Consider the following 21,363-nt stretch of genomic DNA (forward strand, 5'->3'; position numbering starts at 1 on the left):
TATATACAACTATTTACAAACAAACTTACCAACTAATGGATGGATCACTACTCTATATTCCTGCCATCCTTATAGCTTAACCGAAATTAAAATCATTTTCTTCCATTCATTCTAATCAGCCATAACTTTTAAAAACACTCATATTTTTCAGCTAGCTCTGCTACAGATTTAAGCACATAGATGTTGCTGGAGAATATTATGTCTTCGTAAGCGAAATGGTGCATCTAAATTCCTGTATATGTCGTCAAACATTCGGTTTCCTTTCTGCTACATAACGTGGACATATCCATTATTATATGTTTGAAATCCTCCTCCTCATTGCAAAATCTACGCAAAGAGGAGAGATGGACCTTTTGTTGATTCTGTGAAGATACAATCTCCGCATACAGCGTGGTTTGCTCTCAGCCTGCTTATTGTCGTAACAACCCATTTATTAGTGGCAGTTTCCTTAAACCATGGTTGTCTAGGTAACTGATCTGTAATTTAATTTACCACACACCGATATCAAGTGTATAATTGCAAAAGCAGCACTACAAAAATGGCAGACAGATTACAGTAATGGTAATAAAGGGAGATTCTATAAAACTATGGCAGATCAGTTACCTAGACAACCATGGTTTAAGGAAACTGCCACTAATAAATGGGTTGATACGACAATAAGCAGGCTGAGAGCAAACCACGCTGTATGCGGAGATCGTATCTTCACAGAATCAACAAAAGGTCCATCTCTCCTCTTTGCGTAGATTGCTGATGAGGAGGAGGATTTCAAACATATAATAATGATATGTCCACGTTATGTAGTAGAAAGGAAACCGAATGTTTGACGACATATACAAGAATTTAGATGCACCATTTCGCTTACGAAGACATAATATTCTCCAGCAACATCTATGCGCTTAAATCTGTAGCAGAGCTAGCTGAAAAATATGAGTGTTTTTAAAAGTTATGGCCGATTAGAATGAATGGAAGAAAATGATTAGAGAAGGATTGCGGTGATTTTAATTTCGGTTAAGCTGTAAGGATGGCAGGAATATAGAGTACTGATCCATCCATTAGATGTAAGTTTGTAGGTAAATAGTTGTATATAGTAGAGAGATGAATGGGTGAAGCGAATGTATTTATAAGTAAGAATGGAGATTGAGTGATATTCTAGTGATAAGCACCTAGACGATGCTGGCTGTATGGCGGAAGTCAATGCCAAAAAAAAAGGCAAAAAAAAGACCTCAAAGCATCTACTTCCGGCGGAAACCCGGAATTAAAAAAAAAATCAACACAATCTTGATCATGCCTCTTAAGAGAGAAGTCGCCTGCGAGTCCAAGAGAAGTACAGATAGCGTAGTTTTGGCCTGTTATGTACTATATCCCCGTATTGGAATAACATTTAGAGTAAGAACCGAATTGAGGGATTAGAAAGGCTCTCTAGGTGTGGTAAGAGGTGGGGAGCAGGGGACCTTTAGACGCAAAGACAAGATCGACCCTGGACTCGCAAAAGTTGTTCCAAATAGGAAGTCTCATGTCACTAGGAGAGGGGAGCCGTCACAGGTTTACCTTCAGTATTGTAGTTTGGGCGCTCAGCATCAACTCTCTCTCCTCTCTTGGACCGGACCCGCTGATGTCTTTTCTCTGCAACATATTCCTTTGGGTATGTCTTAAACTTTTTTGTTTTTTTTCTTGTCAATTATTTCGTTTCTTTCGCCTAGCTTTCGTACAGGTTAGCATAACTCAAGAAATGGAGTCAATCTCAAGGAAAGTTCAAACATGTGATTTCCGCTTAGGCAGGAAGTGACAATACGCCGTTTTCTTTCGTTGAACCGATTTTTCACTGCCGGCCTCCGAACAGTGTTCTCTTGTTCTCTATCACCGGACAGCGTGCTAAGTAAGAAAGTTCTAGGAAGAGAAAAATCTAAGGAGCAGTAGCCGGATTTGGACCCAGTATTTCCGCTTAGGGATTTCAATATGGCTGACCTTCTTCTTTTTTTTACGAGAGGGGCATTATAGCCCATGATGAGGTAGCCGAACAGTTATAGGCTAGACCCGCAAAGCTAAGATGTATTGGGGTACTAGTCTAGGCCTTGCATTCTATTTAATGTGTTAATATGAGGAATTTTGTAGTAAAGTATGTTAAGCGGTTATAGGCTAGACCCGCAAAGCTAAGATGTATTGGGGTACTAGTCTAGGCTTTGCATTCTATTTAAAGTGTTAATATGAGGAATTTTGTAGTAAAGTATGTTAGGCGGTTATAGGCTAGACCCGCAAAGCTAAGATGTATTGGGGTACTAGTCTAGGCTTTGCATTCTATTTAAAGTGTTAATATGAGGAATTTTGTAGTAAAGTATGTTAGGCGGTTATAGGCTAGACCCGCAAAGCTAAGATGTATTGGGGTACTAGTCTAGGCTTTGCATTCTATTTAAAGTGTTAATATGAGGAATTTTGTAGTAAAGTATGTTAGGCGGTTATAGGCTAGACCCGCAAAGCTAAGATGTATTGGGGTACTAGTCTAGGCCTTGCATTCTATTAAATGTGTTAATATGAGGAATTTTGTAGTAAAGTATGTGAGGCGGTTATAGGCTAAACCCGCAGAGCTAAGATGTATTGTGGTACTAGTCTAGACCTTGAATTTTATTTAATGTGTTAATATGAGGAATTTGTAGTAAAGTATGTTTGCTAGTCGCCTCCGTTCACGACATGTTAAACTAGACATGTTTAACTGTACCTGTTCAGGTCTAAATGTTTATTTAAAAAAACATTTTCTAAGATAATTCTTTTAAGCCCAATTCTGAGAGAAATTGCTGGGTATGCCATTCTCTTAAGTACCATTTTTTTTTTTTGGACAAGAAACGGCTCAGTATCTTTAATACATAATTATGGAACGATAAATTTTCGGCAAATTGAAACAATACCGGAAATACCTCTTAATCAAATGAATTCCTTTTTACAATTCTAAGAATATCCCCCCCCCCACTTAAAATGTCATTTTCATGTAACACAAACAGTTTTTATGCTCAAAATAATGTTTGGTAATAAATAAATGTGTTTTGCAATTGGAATTTTGAAAAAATATAAGTTATAAACCACGGTATTGTTGTAAAACAAAATTTATTAATTAATTTTTATTTTTCACAATTAAGCGGCTTAGTATTAATCAAAACAAAATTGTTTACTTTGTTAATTTTGGTTGTTTTTATGGTAGAATATTGTTTTAATGGTGTTTACATAATGAAGTAGATTTTTTTCATTCAGTTTTGAGATATTGCGGGGGGGGGGGAATTTTATTCGATTCGTTTACTTCACATACACACTATAAAAAACCACATTTTTGAACCCAACATTTACCTAAATTAAATTTATTTATGTGTAATTAATTATTAATTTAAAAATCTTAAATTGTGTAAATGTACTTGTTTATTTATGTATAAATAACAAATGTTGTTAAAATACCTTGTAGTTATTTTAATTTCAAAATAATATTAATAATATTTCCATAATAATGTTTATTTGAGTTACTCAACTGGAGTAAACAGTCTGCGCAGAAGAACTCTGCCTCCAGGGTCTCTTTGTATTGTTGAAGTTTAAATTGAATTATTTCTTGAATATAGGCTTCCAAGTATAAAGCTCCTCTCTTGAATGGTTGCCATTCCACTGTGGGGGAAGATGGAAGATGGAGTAAAGGAAACTGTATTCCTGTTCTAAAAGGTCTATAGTATTTCGGATGAGCGGATTAAAGTACAATCACAGCCCTCTAAATAGAGTTTAGATCTGCTCGGATAAATCAGGCCTGTGTGCTAGAAAGCGGTAAATACTTGACTTTACCGCGAAATAGATGTTGGTTCCTTGGGACGGGTGGTGGTGGTGGGGGGCAGAGTTTCTTGTAGGAAAGGATGTTCCCTTTCTTTGGAAACAAGCAAACAGGATAGGTGATCACCTTTCTGCTCTTTGTTGCTCCAAGTAAAACTGCTGCTGGCGTGGACCACATCGATTATAGAGGTACAACTAAAGCTGCTGTACACTGTCTTCTAGAATGTTAGGAATACCATTCATCTCCCTCATCTCGGACACTCGTGACGTAGACAATGACGTTACGAACAAGAGCTAGCAAATGTCACCACTTCACGAACTACCATTCTTTTAAACATTTTATTTATTGTATATTATTTTATGAACTCATTATTAGAATATAGTTCAGTGTTTACACACCTTCTATAATTACTATTAATTACCTATTTCATATTCATCATCTAGCATCATTTAAATTCCCGGCCACTTTCACGAATGCCCAGCTTCACAAGCATTCATCTTTATGAATGAGTTCGGTGGATTGTCAATAATGCTGATTGGCGAGACGACAGTAAGATGAATATTATGGTCACGTATCCAGGCTACTGTTTGAGTAACTTACTGGGGGCATTATGATTAAGGAGGCAACTTTGTTTTTTGTTGCAATAATAACAATAGTGATAATAATAATAATAATAATAATAATAATCATCAAAATAATAATAATAATAATAATAAGGGAAGGGATTAGCTATGAGGTTAGCATACTGGACTCCCACGCGGAGGTCCCGGGTTCGAATCCAGCAGCTGACCCTTAGATTTTCTCTTCCTAGGAGCTTCTTACAGCTCACTGTCCGGTGATGGACAGTGTTGTCTGTAACGAGAGAACACTGTCCGGAGGCCGGTAGTGCACTGAAAAAAGCTCCGGGCGCTAATGACCTCAGCTGTTGATGCGCCCAAAAAAAAAATAATAATAAATTTTTTTTTTTTTTTTTTTTTTTTTTTTTTTTTTTTTTTTTTTTTTTTTTTTTTTAAAGAGGGGTGAAATTCAGGTTATGCACAATGTGCCGGACTCCCTCGCGGCCTACCGGCTAAAACACCCCCCTACTTCCTGGCCTAGCCTGGATTCGCTTGTGCAGCACTACTTCAGGCTAGGCTCCTGTCCTTACCCACTAGGGGTTATCCTCCTCTCCATCTAGCTCACGCTTTTTGAGGGTTAGTACTTCCCTAGTGAAAACTGCCACAGCATTCCACTGCGCCTTACCAGAGAGCTTTATGCCTTGAAAGCACTCGGGAACCCATTGACCCACTCTTCTTTCCAGATCCCTTCTGGCACGACCCCATCTTTCGCACACAAAAAATGTGTGATGGGCGTCGTCTCTCATTCCGACGCAGTGGGGGCAATTTCCCTCTGACCGCTTCCCTATCTTCCGTAGAAACTCCCTGAAGTAACCGTGCCCGCTGAGGAGCTGGGTGAGGTAGTAGTCCACCTCCCCAAATCCCCTGCCTACCCAGCTTCCGATATCTGGGAGCAGGACTGCCGTCCACCTGCCACGGGTTTCCTCCGTCCACGCAGCTTGCCATACAGCCATTGTACGCTCTCGTTCTTCTCGGGCAGCTGCTGCCCTATTAGCTTCCCTTCTTCTTTCATACTGGACTCCCACGCGGAGGTCCCGGATTCGAATCCAGCAGCTGACCCTTAGATTTTCTCTTCCTAGGAGCTTCTTACAGCTCACTGTCCGGTGATGGACAGTGTTGTCTGTAACGAGAGAACACTGTCCGGAGGCCGGCAGTGCACTGGAAAAAGCTCCGGGCGCTAATGACCTCAGCTGTTGATGCGCCAAAAAAAAGAGTAATAATAATAATAATAATAATAATAATAATAATCAAAATAATAATAATAATAATAATAATAAAGGGTAGGGATTACCTATACGGCTAGCGTATTGGATTCCCACGAGAAGGTCCCAGGTTCGAATCCAGCTGCTGACCCTTAGATTTTCTCTTCCTAGGAGCTTCTTATAGCTCACTCTCCGGTGATGGACAGTGTTGTCAGTAACGAGAGAACACTGTCCGGAGGCCGGCAGTGCACTGAAAAAAGCTCCGGGCGCCAATAACCTTAGATGTTGACGCGCGTGAAATAAAAAAAAAAAAATAATAATAATAATAATATAATAAAAATAATAATAATTTTTTGTTTTGTTTTACGGAGGGGGAAAAATGCATAATGCATCATCGTGGGGAAATGCCCACGGTATGTGGGACCCTCACCCACTAAAAAACCCACCTTACCTAGAGGCCTTGCAACCCATCTTGGAACCACTTGCACATTACATCAAGGTGGTGGCTCACAATAGCTCATACGAGCTCCCACCGGGTTTAATTAGACTTTATTACATTCAAGAGCAGACGGAAATCCAGCTCCTGCTTCTTTCTTTTTAATACTACCTTGGCAAAGGTAACCACCCGGTCACAGCAATCTCTATGGGAGAGCATAATCTCAACTATATTTTCGGGTGTGATTCTCCCGATCTCTTGCTCTAAGCACTCTCACTCCGGCACCCATCTAACACACAGAAAGAATGTGTGATGGGCGTCATCGAGGTCAGAGTCTCCGAAGATACATGACAGGTCTCTAACTTTCCCCCTTCCCATAAAGGTACGAGGTGAAACACCCGTGCCCTATAAGAAACTGGGTGAGGTAGTAGTCGACCTCGCCATGCTTTCTTCCGGCCCACTCAGAAGGGTTGCCATTGAGCCGAGCAGTCCATCTGCCTTGGATGTCCGTCCGCCACCTCTCATGCCAGGACCGAATTGAGCAATCCCTGGCCACCACCTTCGCCTCCGATCTTCCAAGGACTTCCCTTAGATCGTAAGCCAGCAGGCCCTGGGCCATCAAATCGATGGGGACCACTCCAGCCACCACCAGTGCCGCAGGTTCCGAGACCGTTCGATAGGAACAGGCGGTCCTTAACGCTCCTCTTCTTTGAACCGAAGTCATCTGCTTCCGGTACTTTTCTTTTCTAAGAGCGTCGGCCCAAACTTCACACCCATATAGGAGTATGGCGTTCGTTACCGACATCAGAAGTCGCCGTTTACTAGACGTCGGTCCCCAACGTTTGACATAAGCCCACTCAGTGCCGATGTCACCTTGTGAATAATAATAATAATAAGAATGTACAAAACAAGTATGTTGGGCATGGCTTTTTGTCTATTACTAAGAAAGCAGGAAACTATTGAGGTCCAGTCATCTGTGGCGCGGATTGTTTAAGATGTGAAGAGATAAGTATCTTAGATCGGGATGGGATATCTGTGGTCGAACTTAGAACAAGCTGTTGTCCCATTTGAGACGACTCCCAGGTCTCAAATTATTGTCCTACTCTTTTGGATAAGAAATTATAACTGGGACGAGCATTCACTCACTACTGGGTCTAGAGCTAATTAACGAGATAATTGCCAACTGGTTAGGTCTTCTTCCAAGAACAAGTCTTCTTCCAAGACTACTAAACTGCTACTACTAAAAGTTCATTAGGACTTCACCAAGTTTTAGAATCGCATAAATCAACCATTTGGCACACTGACTGACTGACTGACAAGTTCTATGGGAAAGACTTCACGGCCCTTATTGATGGCGGAAATCTTGGCAATGTTTTGTATCTTCCTGAAGTTGTTATTATAATGAGCTTAATTTAAGTTTATCAGTAATTATAAACTTAATATGGAAGTTAATTAAACGCAGTACTTTCCAAGTTATTTGAAGAGGTGGCTGCCATATTATTCACTCTCTCTCTCTCTCTTACACACAGAGTTATTTTCCTTACTTCTTCCACGTGTCCGATTTTCTATTCAACTTCCGCCTGATGTATGAATAGTGACATCAACTACTAAAGCTTCTGACGCCATTATATTTACTGACGCAAGGTAACTTTCTCTCCAGGACTACTAACAACAGTAATACCATATTTTCTCTGAAAACGGCTCCAAACAGTTTCTTTAAACTTGGTCTACTAAAAAAGGAACAATTTTCTCTGGAAAATCCATTGCAAAATATTTCTGGGAGGGGGGGAGAAAAAAAGGGCAGGATAACCTTAAATTTCTATGAAAAGTAAAAGTAAGTAATCACCTAATTTTTCAGGCGGCCTTTACGTCCCACTACCAAATTAGGTGTCGCGGACAGAGGCGACTAGCAAACATACTTTACTATAAATTCCTCATATTAACACATTAAATAAAATTCAAGTCCTAGACTAGTACCGCAATACATCTTAGCTTTGCGGGTCTAGCCTATAACCGCCTAACATAGTTTACTGTAATATTAACAATTAAATAAAATCCAAGGCTTAGACTAGCCAACAATACATCTTAGCTTTGCGGGTCTAGCCTATAACCGCTCGACTATCATGGCGCTTCATTTCTATAAAAATTCTTCGTCTCTAATACCTGTGTGCTCAGTTAATTTTGGGCAGATTGTAGAGCCGAGAAAGTAACTTCAGCTCTTTGTTCTTTTGGACTGTGATGGAACAGGGATGATTTCAAGCATAATCTGATGCTCTCTGACGACAGAATAAACAGGATATAGGGAAGAATTATAACCAGCACTTACCAGCTCCCTTCCGGTACTTAGATGAAGTATTCTCCCCCTCCCTTCAAACTCGGTTGATGGATGAATGTTCGAAACAACGATCAGACATGCGCACTATGTCGTATAAAATCAACGTTAAAACACTTTTTTTTCTGATACAGGGGGGGGCCACAGAACGTGTATTTCTCGTTATGGAACGTTTTTTCTTTCTAACGTGAAAAGCATTACTAATCTGAACTGGAAAAACTGATAAAATGTTGAAAAACAAATAATAAATATACTGATGTTAAAATGAATTAGTCACTGGATGTCAGTTTGTTGAAACGGTTTTGAAAAGCTACGTTGTAATAAATTCCGGTAAATCTTTTATGTTCTTTGTTTTGTATCCCATCTAAAAATAGATTGTTTTCGTTCAGCTGTAGATATAAGTGGAAATGAGGTAAGTTTTTACGCGATTTCAACTTGGTTCCTGTTTGTGAGTCCGTCAGTCCAGCTAGCTCGTTTATCTTTGTTGAAGTGACGCTAAAAATAGTCGCATAAATAAATGTTATGTATTTCACAGTAGAATAATTATGACATCAGAATTACGTTGTAGTGCAAGTTCATGTGGCAGATAGTAGTGTAGTTCATTGGCCTTACCTACGTCATTAATGTTTTTGTTTATATTCATCAGAAATAATTAGTTTTATTAACCAGTGTTTTTGGGGGGGGGTTCGATTCTGTATAGTTTGGATTTAGTAGGATACAAGTTTTTAGCGGAAACTATTAGTTGAGACTATTTCCGCAACTAACTAACGTATTCCCGCCTAATAGCGAACCCACCATCCGCTCCCAAAAATGCCCTTATTTTCTCCTGGAAAAGGCTAGCTCAACTTGTACACCAAAAAATAGTAAACTAAATTTAATGAAAATCACGGAAGCTGTTTCCGGCAAAAATCTCGGAAAACTGAAAAAGATCGACACTGTAAAGCGATACACATCCGGTTTGGCCTATTTAAACAAATCAAATGTAGCAGCTAAATAGCATACATTCACCTTTAACCTACAACCTGATCTGAAATAAGCAAAACTAAATAGGAAATCAATTAAACTAATCTCTCCTTCTCCTTAACCGGAAGTAATGGAAATAGCTTGTTACCAATTAAATTTAATTACATTAAACCACTAATTAAACAAAATTTTGATGGAAATCTCCGTCTAGACTTTTTCTTAAAATTTAAATTTCCATACAAACTTGTAAATAACCGAAAAAGCATCAATGAAATTAAGCATCAGAAATCGCAAAAAAAAATAATTAGAACAATTCTCTAATAGTCAGAGAAAAGAATGAACACTAATACGAAATTCTCTTATTAAAACTATCCTGTAGGACAGTTGTATTAGAGTTATCGTCCAAAAAATGCACACAAAAAATCGTAATCATAAAAAACCACGAAATACGACACCTCTTTTCTCTCATTCTATAGAAGACATAAAAAAAAGGTGATAGTCACTAAAGGTTTTAGTGTTGATAGTTAATGAGATATAGAAGGTTAAAGTTTAGAGGTTTTTACATTAGTTCAAATTTCAATCGTTTATATCTCTCTATGTGCTAATCAGATTTCAATGAATCCTTTACAGAATTGTAGAGAATAGTTATCTCTATAAATGGTATTAACCGCAATGTTGTAGTGATAATTGTTGCTGAGATATAGAAGGTTAAAATTTAGAGGTTTTTACATTAGTTCAAATTTCAATAGTTTATATCTCTCTTTGTGCTTATCAGATTAGAATTGTAGAGAATAGTTATCTCTATAAGTGGTATAAACCGCAATGTTTTAGTGAGAATAGTTACTGAGATATAGAAGGTTTAAATTTAAAGGTTTTTACATTAGTTCAAATTTCAATAGTTTATATCTCTCTTTGTGCTTATCAGATCAGAATTGTAGAGAATAGTTATCTCTATAAGTGGTATAAACCGCAATGTTTTAGTGAGAATAGTTACTGAGATATAGAAGGTTAAAATTTAGAGGTTTTTACATTAGTTCAAATTTCAATAGTTTATATCTCTCTTTGTGCTTATCAGATCAGAATTGTAGAGAATAGTTATCTCTATAAGTGGTATAAACCGCAATGTTTTAGTGAGAATAGTTACTGAGATATAGAAGGTTTAAATTTAAAGGTTTTTACATTAGTTCAAATTTCAATAGTTTATATCTCTCTTTGTGCTTATCAGATCAGAATTGTAGAGAATAGTTATCTCTATAAGTGGTATAAACCGCAATGTTTTAGTGAGAATAGTTACTGAGATATAGAAGGTTTAAATTTAAAGGTTTTTACATTAGTTCAAATTTCAATAAATTATATCTCTCTTTGTGCTTATCAGATCAGAATTGTAGAGAATAGTTATCTCTATAAGTGGTATAAACCGCAATGTTTTAGTGAGAATAGTTACTGAGATATAGAAGGTTTAAATTTAAAGGTTTTTACATTAGTTCAAATTTCAATCGTTTATATCTCTTTATGTGCTAATCAGATTTCAATGAATCCTTTACAGAATACTAGAGAATAGTTATCACTATAAATGGTATAAACCGCAATGTTCTAGTGATAACAGTTCCTGAGATATAGAAAGTTAAAGTTTGGAGGTTTTTACATTACTTAAAATTTCAATAGTTTATATCTCTCTTTGTGCATATCAGATTTCAATAAATCCTTTACCGATTTGAAGAGAATAGTTATCTCTACAAATGGTATGTTCAATAGTTTTAGTGTTAATAGTTGATGAGTTATATAAGGTTAACGTTTTGAGGTTTTTACATTAGTTCAAATTTCAATCGTTTATATCTCTCTTTGGGCATATCAGATTTCAATAAAACCTTTACCGATTTGAAGAGAATAGTTATCTCTATAAGTGGTATAAACCGCAATGTTTTAGTGAGAATAGTTACTGAGATATAGAAGGTTTAAATTTAGAGGTTTTTACATTAGTTCAAATTTCAATAATTTATATCTCTCTTTGTGCTAATCAGATTTCAATGGATCCTTTACAGAATTGTAGAGAATAGTTTAGAAGGTTAAAATTTGTGTTTCCATTTGGGTGCGTTTTTTTTGTTTCACATCTAGGATCTGGAATAACATACCAAATTTAGAGTAAGGCTTTTCTAAAGGGATGGTGCAACTTGGTGCCTCTGTGTGTGACGGAATGCCGTCCTAAAGTATTTCACAATTTACTGGAAAAGGTCGAATTCCATGCGAACTTATCCCAACCCTTTTATAATATATACTGCCTGGAGCTGTTATTAATTTAATGGAAGCTATAGAAATAAATGGAACAATAAACTTCGAAAATTACTCGCATAGCGTTTTGTATATCATATGATATACTCGTATATCATATATTGTATACATCTATTTATATGTGAGACGGGGGAAGACGGGTTTGGTGCAGAGGTTATGAATGCGGACTAATATAAGCCTTTAAAAAAATAGGCCACTACTTCCTTTTATCTATACACAACTTGATTAAGGGCCCTTTAAATAAAGAAGTATTGGTAACTTTGCCGCCCTTAAGCGGTCTATATCAATATAATCTATGTCCTATATCTTTTATACTAGATCTATGCTAAGATATTTCGAGTCTGAAGAAGATTAAATAACGAAAATGTTGCTGCTACAGAAGAACTATGCTGTGCAGCGTAAAGCCTTCTCTCTTTCGATTGCACCGTCTCACGTGTTTGTAGAGAAATCTGTCTGACCTTTCAGACCTTACACTGCTTTCTTGCAGGAAAGATTTCCTTACATTTCAGTATAATGTACGGTTACAAGAAAGTAAATAATTAAATATTAGAACAAATCTGGGGAATTAGAGAACCCGCAGGGATGGCCAGTCTCCTTAAGAAGTAGATGGTGCAATTTTCCTTGCGAGTATTACTAAACCAATCTGTTGATACTGTAGGTAAATTTAAATGTTTGCTTTACTACTTTACTTTTTACTTTACTTATTATTGTTTGCGTTTTAGTTTGTATTTCCTCTCATTTTTCTTTTTCATTTTTATAATACTAATTTTTTTTTTTTTTTTTTTCAAATATTTGCAGGGACTGCTTGCAGGCGTTTGTGCAGGCGATGAAAAAGGCCGACTGCTGAAAGTGCCCAGAATCTATAATGCACTGATCACCACAGACGAAGAACTTCTACCCAGTCAAGCGTATCCAGCGGTATCGCCAGTTCTACATCCAACAAGTCATATCTTCGTCCAGCACAAGAACATTGGAGCATCACCGTTGGCACCATTGTCAGAAACAACATTCCACGAACCTGTACTGCCACCATTGTCATCTCCACCGCCATTGATTCCAGTACAGCCGCCAGTGCTTGATGAATCACCAAATGTGAAGAATCATCGACCAGCTGATCCAGCCATACCGGACGTGCCTCCGCCACCTTTGCCAGTCTCTTTTAAAGACTAGGTCTAACTTTGGTTTATCTCTGCAAGATTATTTGAGGGTTTAGATAAGCTTTACGAAGTTTAAAAAAAAAAAGTGTAAACGAAGGACTTCCGCCATGGAAGAAGGAAGTAATGTCATGTTTTGCCCACATGATCGTTAGTTTCAGTAAATTAAATAATTATTTAAGGTTAAATAAACATTGAATTTATCTTATATACAGGGTATCCATTTAAAACGCACCAATCGCACCAATCCGGAAAAAACTCACGAACTAAACTATATGTTTTTTTTAGTCTAGTTTTCAAATTTTCCACCCCCGCAGCTGTATCTTCATTTTTGCCACAGTTAAGGCCAAAAACATGATCGAAGTTTCATAAGGACCACTGGTTTTGACAATGATTATGAAAACTACATAAAAAATTGTGAACAATGACGTTGACCCGGCTTTGATATAAAATGTAGATATACGCAGGATTCGAACTGGGAATCTCCCACTTACAAAGCCACGCTCTTCACCACACTAGACCATAACCCGCTCATCCCTGGCAAGATATACTTATAAAATCCCGATCAGGTTTTTTGGCCGTAACTCCGCCAAAAATGAAGATACAGCATCGGAGGTGGAAAATTTTGAAAACTAGACCAAAAAAAAACTTATAGTTTATTTAATGGGTTTTTCCGGATATCCCCTTTCCTAAAAAGTTATTAGCGTTTGGTGCGTTTTAAATGGATCACCCTGTATAGATATAAAATACAATCAAATATAGTTAATTAATATTTGTAAACTTATATCCAAAATCATTTATGAAAAAGCTGTAACTAAAAAATAAAATGAAGGTTCTATCTAAATGGAAACTATCGATTGTACATGTATGAATATAAATATATTTTTTTATGGCTATTTTCATTTTAAATCGATTATAAAGTTTTGCATTTTTTAAATTTATTTATTTCACAGGTTTTTTCGATTTCTTTTGCATCTTCAACTTTTTGACGTGAATACGTCTTTAAATTTTCTATCATATGGAGGCAATCCGAAAAACCTAATGATAACAAAATCGGGGGATACAGTTTTTGGCATTATAGTTTCGAATCTATCGTCTACATCCAAAATTAAATTAGACCACTGGATAGCTGTAGGATCAAAGAATTCATTACTTTTATGCGAGGACAGTGACGCATCGCGCGCGGTGGAGGGGGAAGCGCCGCTATTTTGAGATCATTTTGCTGCGTATCGAGATTTGCAATTAGTAGTAACTTTTGACTCGTAGAAGCTACGATGTTCGTTTAAGTTTTAATCGTCAGCTGTCGTCACAATCTATCGATTGTATATAAAACATTAGTGTAAAATAGTGACTGAATATAATAAGGTGTTAGAATAAAAAAATATCAAATATATATAATGTCGGCCTTACGCTTTGAAAAGCCTAAACCAAATGCAGAGATCGTATACGGTTGGAAAGGGCTTCTCAAGAACAATCGAATGGTAATTCTAAAACACCATATGACCGAGTCAAGATGTGCCGTCGGGAATGTAAAAGAATGAATGCGGCCGAGCGGTTCAACGACGGTGTCCAGTACATCTGCAGATGGGGCGGTTGAAACTATGCAAGTGGATGATGAAATCGCTTCTACATCGACAACGGACTGTATAGGCATAGATTGTGTTCGAACGTCGATTTGTTTCCTTGATTTCATCCTAAATACATAAATAAAAATATTTTATATAAAAAACATAACCCGTTACGTAAACGTATTCACGAACAACACACGGCCGGGTCCATGACACAGCCTCAGTTTTTTTTTTTTTATTCCCAAAATATTAACATTATCTCTTATTATATTATTCTAAATATATTTTAGTACAATTAAACTTAAATTGTGCTCGGAAGTAACGCAATTAAACGAATACTTTTTCTCGCAACTAGTGACGTGATCACTGCTTTTTCTTTCCGGTGAAAAAATGAAAATCGAAATCCTGCGATGCTAATACTTGCTTCAAATAATTTAGAGGAAGTGAACTTCACGAATGGAACCTCATACCACTTCCTTTCAGTACAATTACGTACACGCTGAGAGGTAGAAATTGTATAGAAAAAATAATCGTATTTAAATTTAAAAAAGTGGTGCTAATACTTCTTCAAAGCAAAGATCACCCGCATCATCCGGAAATGGAAAACCTTACAGACACTTCTTCTCAAACCAAAACACAAGAGAATGTTGTATCGATTTTATTTGCCAAGTTTTTACTATCGCAATTATTGAAGGGCTTCTATTCACCAGTGTGCGAGACAGTGACTGAGTACCACCATAATTGCTGCGCCCGCATTGTTCCGTTCCCATAGTACAACAGTATGTGTGGCGAGGCCACATTGTCCGAAATCTAATGGAAGTGAATTACGTACGCCATTCCCCTTGCAACTATCTCGGGATCGCTGGGCCCAGTAACTTTACTCTGTTGCAACTTAAGTATTAAGCTTCATCTTTTATATTTTGTTTGACTACCGACATAAAATCTGCTGGGAAATCTCTGTTTTCTTTAAACTTCGAACCTCATGACGCTGACGTCGGACTAAAAATTTTTATTCGAACAATTTTTTTCCCCAAGTCAATTTGACTAAGGACACCTTTGGGATACCCTTTAGAGCACCGTCTCAGCGCATAATGTACGGTCTAATCATGCGTTAAATTGCTAAATATACATATATTCGCACTCGTTAAAAATTAAAGTTAATAAAGTAAAAGTAAAGTAAAGTAATCGCCTATTTTTTCAGGCGGGGCTTAACGTCCAACTACCAATTAGGTGTCGTGGACGGAGGCCACTAGCAAACATACTTTACTATAAATTCCTCATATTAACACATTAAATAAAATGCAAGGCCTAGACTAGTACCGCAATACATCTTAGCTTTGCGGGTCTAGCCTATAATCGCCTAACATACTTTACTATAAATTCCTCATATTAACCATTAAATCAAATGCAAGGCCTAGACTAGTACCACAATACATGTTAGCTTCGCAGGTCTCGCCTCTAACCGCTCGGCTACCGTGGCGCCCAAAAAGTTAATAATTGAAGTTGATTGTTTATGGGCTTGGGAGTAAACCGTCTACTGGAGTCCTCTGCAGACGCCACTCTGCAGTCAGTCCCTGTCTAAGGCTGGAAACATAGTGGAGACGGCGAGCAAAGCGGCAATGATAGTTGCTTCAAATCAAAGAGACCGACGAGCAGCGAGCCATTGTAGATTTGTAGATTGCTTTAGGCGGGCGGTTCCACCAAAAAGGGGAAGGAACGCTGGTAATCCACAATGTCCAATGTTCCCCGCCCACCCATCATCTCTTCAGAGATACCGGGGCTTTAAAACAAATCCGGCTAAAAGTTGCCAGATGCTAATATAATAAACTAATAAAGTCGTAACAGGACATTAGAGGAGCATGGCGACTTGAATCGTCACAGTGCACTGGAATAAACCTAGAGAGTTCTGGTAAAGGTTACCAGATGCTATAATCTCCTGGAGGGAAACATTTAACCTCCCGAAGACCGAGGGATCTAGTTTTAGAATAAACTGGACACAACTCTACAAAGTGTCGCACTTCGACGAGACAAGATGGAGGAATTATTTCTATATGAAAATTCTTCCTTGAAAATTTGCTAACTATTTACTGCAGCTTAGAAGTGTTCATGTTATAAACAGAACTACACATGAACTTGGTGAATTCCAATCACATTGTACCAACAACTTCGGGAGCATCCTGGCAAGTTTCATGCGTATTTTCGAATGTCTATTTCAACATTTAATTACATACTAACCAGTGTTGAAGGCATGCTAATCAAGAAAAGGACCAATTTCAGTGTTAACCCCCATTAATCCTGTCCCATTTCTTATCCAACACAAATCGGTTGTGATGTAGAAGATCCTTTTGGTCCCACAGAGGTTTCTTTAAAAAAACTACACCAATAAACGCAGCAATATCCATTTTAACCCTGAATATTGAGCGCGATGAGAGCGAAGAAATCAAACATGTCACAACGCGTTGCTCTATATTCGCTTTGCTCGCCACTATGAGCGGTCCCATATGTTAACTTGTGTTTGTTTTCGCCGCTTTGCTCGCCGCTCCACTACGTTTCCAGCCTTAAGCATAAAAAAGCGGCTCCAGCCTTCTTCAGCTGTTCCCAGCCTTAAAGCAGAACCCAGAAGAAAGAAAATGTTCCTAGTTCGAACCGAGGGAAGCTTTAGTTGGAGAAAATCATGTAAGTTTTGAAACTTAGCCTAATTAACTACTTACTAAGTAGAGAATGGTTACGCTACTGATAAGGATCAGAGAAGTAGTATTTCGCCTGGAAATTTCATAATTCTGCTGGAACTTCACAAAGCGACCAATGGCCAAACAAAGGCTAGAATCAAAAATGAAAGTTCAATTCTCAATAAAGATCAATGATGATCATTAATCATACCGGAACTTAACTGATGATCAGTCGTATCATTTAAGGACTAGCCGGAAGTTTTTGTTATCTCACAACGATGAAAAGGAAGTCACTGGAAAGGAAGTATATCGTGTACACGGCCACTGTGAACTATAAATCTACCGCTTGGACACTAGGGTGACGTCGCATTAATTACTTGTGACCTTGTCTTGTTCATAGCTCATCGGCAAATGAAGTACACTAATGCTTAAAACCAAAAAAAAGTCCCTCTTTGAAGTTCTTATGTAAAATCCATGTACCATGTTATCTTCACCTCTTTAATGTACATGAATGGGGTACATGGCTCTATTAGGACTTTAATCTTCTATTAAAATGAACTTTGAACTTAGAAAGTCGGTCAAAAAAAACAAACAAAAACATCACTTTTTATTGCAATTTACGTAATTACATTTTTCTGGGACTTAGAATTTGTACATAAAAAAAATTTGTTGGCTTCAATTAAGACAGAAGTTGGCTGTAATGCAAAATGTAAATAATTTGAAGTCCCCCCAGTTTCCCCCAAAATAATCTAAAGCCAAGTTTCTGGAAAAAAAAAAAAAATCTTAAAATAAACGACCTAACTTGCGCTAAGTTGGTAAGCCCAGGTTCATAGGAAACTCTTTGTAATATATCGTATTTTGTTTTAAGGCACCACGGTAGCCGAGCGTTTAAGATACTAGACCCGCAAAGCTGAGATGTATTGCTGGTTTAGTGGGTTCGATTCCTGGTCTTAGGCCTTGCATTTTATTTAATGGTTAATATGAGGAATTTACAGTAAAGTATGTTAGGCGGTTATAGAGGCCTTGTATTTTATTTAATGGTTAATATGAGAAATTTATAGTAAAGTATGTTTGCTAGTCGCCTCCGTCCACGACACCTAAATAGGTAGTTGGACGTAAAGCCCGCCTGAAAAAATAGGTAATTACTTTACTTACTTTTTTATATTTTGTTTTTTGAACTCTAAATTTGAAACATATATAATTATTAATAACCCTATCAGGGATGCAAAACCTTTGTAGCGCTGAGGGCCGCAATTAGTTTAAACTGAGCAACGCAATGTAAAAAATAATTTATGCCATTTAAATATTCCATTTAATGAATGAAGCTTGCGGCCATTACATTACGATACATGGGAAGGGCGTTGCTGTGGGCGTAGTCGCCATGAAAGTTCCAGGCTTCTGATTGGACAATCTAACCTCCCATATGTTTGCGGCCCTTTTAAGGCAGAATAAGGATCACCTTGGAAATCTTGTGACAACAAAATGGGCCCCCACTCCCAGAAGTAGTTAAGAGTGTCTACTACTATGGGACACGTACACAATGCGATCATGCAGACGTGAGTGGAAGGCAGATTTGGTGTGCTGAAGATAGGCGAAGTTCAATGATGCTGATGCAATTAGTAGAAGTACCGGTAGATGCACTCATGTCTTCTACTCAAGAAGGCGGAAATAGTGCAGTTATGTCAAATTTAATTGCTTAACTTGGATCTTCATTAGAAGTAGTAGTAAAGCAAAGTAGAGTAATTGCCTATTTTTTCAGGCGGACTTTACTTCCAACTACCAAATTAGGTGTCGTGGTCGGAGGCGACTAGCAAACATACTTTACTATAAATTCCTCATATTAACCCATTAAATAAAATGCAAGACCTAGACTAGTACCACAATACATCTTAGCAATGCGGGTCTAGCCTTTAACCGCCTAACATACTTTACTATAAATTCCCTTATATTAACCCTTAAATAGAATGCAAGACCTAGACTAGTACCGCAATACATCTTAGCTTTGCGGGTCTAACCTATAACCGCCTAACATACTTTACTATAAATTCCTGATATTAACCATTAAATAAAATGCAAGGCTTAGACTAGCACCGCAATACATCTTAGCTTGGCTACGGTGGCGCCTCATTAGGTGTATAGATTGCGAATTCCGTCCGTATCAGAAAACCGAAACTGGTGCGAACATGACTCTCTTTTAAGACTCATCGTACTGACGCACACTTGTATTATATTAAGTTCTTTTTACCAACGACTACTTTGATAGAAAATCTATCTTAAAAATAAACTTTTATTAAATCAAAAGTATTAAAGCATTGACCTGCAACTGAAATTTCGTTAATAATAATAAGATTGAAGGAAATATTATAATGTAGAGGCGTAAGAAATGCAATGAGAGGAAATACTGAGAGTGGTGCCACTAGATTTAACATATTTATATATTGACGCTTTCAAGTCGAGAAAATCCATAACAGAGTAGAATTTCCATCTGGATAATTTAATTAAGCAAATTCTAAAGAAAAGAAAAATTACAATAATTAATGCAAATATAAAAACAGGATGGATGTTCTTCTGCGGGACATATCCCTCTAGTGGATGTTAACATCAGTTCCTGTTTACTCTCCTGTCTGTCGACAGGTATTGAGCCGAGTTATTTTCTATTCTGTTCACATCCATGTCACGCCTGTTCGTTCAACATCTGGTTTACCTTATAATGAACGGATTCTTTTAACAGAAAAAAAATATATTGTTACTTCAACTTGTAATTTATAAACAGGAAGTAATGCAACTGCTTTTAATTTGCAAAATTCAGAATGACACACATGTTTTTGAGTATAAGATGCGAGTGCCGACTGTTTTAAAATGGTAAAAAAAAACACCGGAAGCTTCTAAAATGTAGCCATTTCAGAACCGGTAGTTGGTACGCTGAGTGTATAAATGTACTTCATTTTTGACGTGAATAGGTCTTTAAATTTGCTATCATATCATATGCAATCCAAAAAACCTAATGATAACAAAATCGGGGGATACAGTTTGGCATTATAGTTTCGAATCTATCGTCTACATCTAAAATTAAATTAGACTACTGGATAGCTAAAGGATCAAGAATTTATTACAATTAGCGAGGACTGTGACGCATCGCGCGCGGTGGAGGGGGAAGCGCCGCCATTTTGAGATCATTTTGCTGCGTATCGAGATTTGCAATGAGTATAACTTTTGACCCGGAGAAGCTACGATGTTCGTTTAAGTTTTAATCATCAGCTGTCGTCACAATCTATCGATAGTATATAAAACATTAGTGTAAAATAGTGACAGTGAATAAAAAAAAAAGAAGAAAAAAAAAGTAATCGCCTATTTTTTCAGGCGGAGCTTAACGTCCAACTACCAATTAGGTGTCGTGGACGGAGGCGACTAGCAAACATACTTTACTGTAAACTTCTTTTATTAACCATTAAATAAAATCCAAGGCCTAAAGACCGGGAATCGAACCCAGTACCACAATACATATTAGCTTCGCAGGTCTCGTCTCTAACCGCTCGGCTACCGTGGCGCCTAACAATGAATATAATAAGGTGTTAGAATAAAAAAAAAAATATTATCAAAAATATATAATGTCGGCCTATACGCGTCGAAAAGCCAAAACCAAATACAGAGATCTTATACGGTTGGAAAGGGCTTCTCAAGAACAATCGAATGGTAATTCTAAAACACCATATGACCGAGTCGGGCACTTAAAAGAATGAATGCGGCCGAGCGGATCAACGACGGTGTACAGTACATCTGCAGCTGGGGCGGTTGAAATTATGCAAGTGGATGATGAAATTTGCTTCTACGTCGACAACGGACTGTATAGGCATAGATTGTGTTCGATCGTCGATTATGAAGACACATTGTTTCATTCTAAATACATAAATAAAAATATTTTATATAAAAAATATAACCCATTACGTAAACGTATTCACGTACAACACACGGCCGCGTCCATGACACAGCCTCAGTTTTTTTTTTTTTATTTAAGACGAGTCAGTATTTGAGATGTTTGCCCTTCGCAGATTTTTTTCAGACCATAACTGCTCTGGATAGTTTGTCATGAGTTTCCAGCGTCATGAGGTCGAGCGTTGTCTTGAAGAAAAAAAAGCCACCACTTTCCTCTTCCTTCCTGGACATTTCCGCATCAAAGCGGACTTGACTTTATTGTCAATCAGGTCTGAATAGTATAAGCTGACGATATTGTGTTATTCCTCCCAAAGAAAAAGAAAACACCGAAAAGCCGACCATAGGTACTCCCAGGAGCGCTTTTTTTCGCTGCCACTTTAAAACTTTTTCCACTAAAAATACGT

At 37.5% G+C, this 21,363-nt stretch overlaps 2 protein-coding genes across 3 annotated transcripts in view; one reads left to right on the top strand and one right to left on the bottom strand.

Annotated features, from left to right (window-relative positions):
- LOC141453595 (guanylate cyclase 32E) overlaps window positions 1-21,363 on the bottom strand; it is a 126,580-nt gene that overhangs the window by 92,634 nt on the left and 12,583 nt on the right. The gene's annotated exons all lie outside the window — the stretch shown is intronic.
- On the top strand, window positions 1,492-13,027 carry LOC141452359 (uncharacterized). Its single transcript, XM_074124395.1, has 2 exons — window positions 1,492-1,642; window positions 12,434-13,027. The coding sequence occupies exons 1-2, from the start codon at window positions 1,514-1,516 to the stop codon at window positions 12,803-12,805; spliced, it is 501 nt and encodes a 166-aa protein (XP_073980496.1). The 5' UTR covers window positions 1,492-1,513; the 3' UTR covers window positions 12,806-13,027.

Source organism: Rhodnius prolixus, unplaced genomic scaffold (assembly GCF_049639745.1).
Source record: "Rhodnius prolixus isolate KJV_2025 unplaced genomic scaffold, Rpr scaffold_3, whole genome shotgun sequence".
In the NCBI taxonomy this organism is placed as follows: Eukaryota; Metazoa; Arthropoda; class Insecta; order Hemiptera; family Reduviidae; genus Rhodnius; species Rhodnius prolixus.

What these genes read in the sequence shown, in the direction of transcription:
- LOC141452359 (XM_074124395.1), top strand. Translation starts at nt 1,514, where the DNA reads ATGTCACTAGGAGAGGGGAGCCGTCACAGGTTTACCTTCAGTATTGTA. An exon ending in TCTGCAACATATTCCTTTGG is followed by an intron (nt 1,643 to 12,433) that starts GTATGTCTTAAA and finishes AAATATTTGCAG; the next exon opens with GGACTGCTTGCAGGCGTTTG.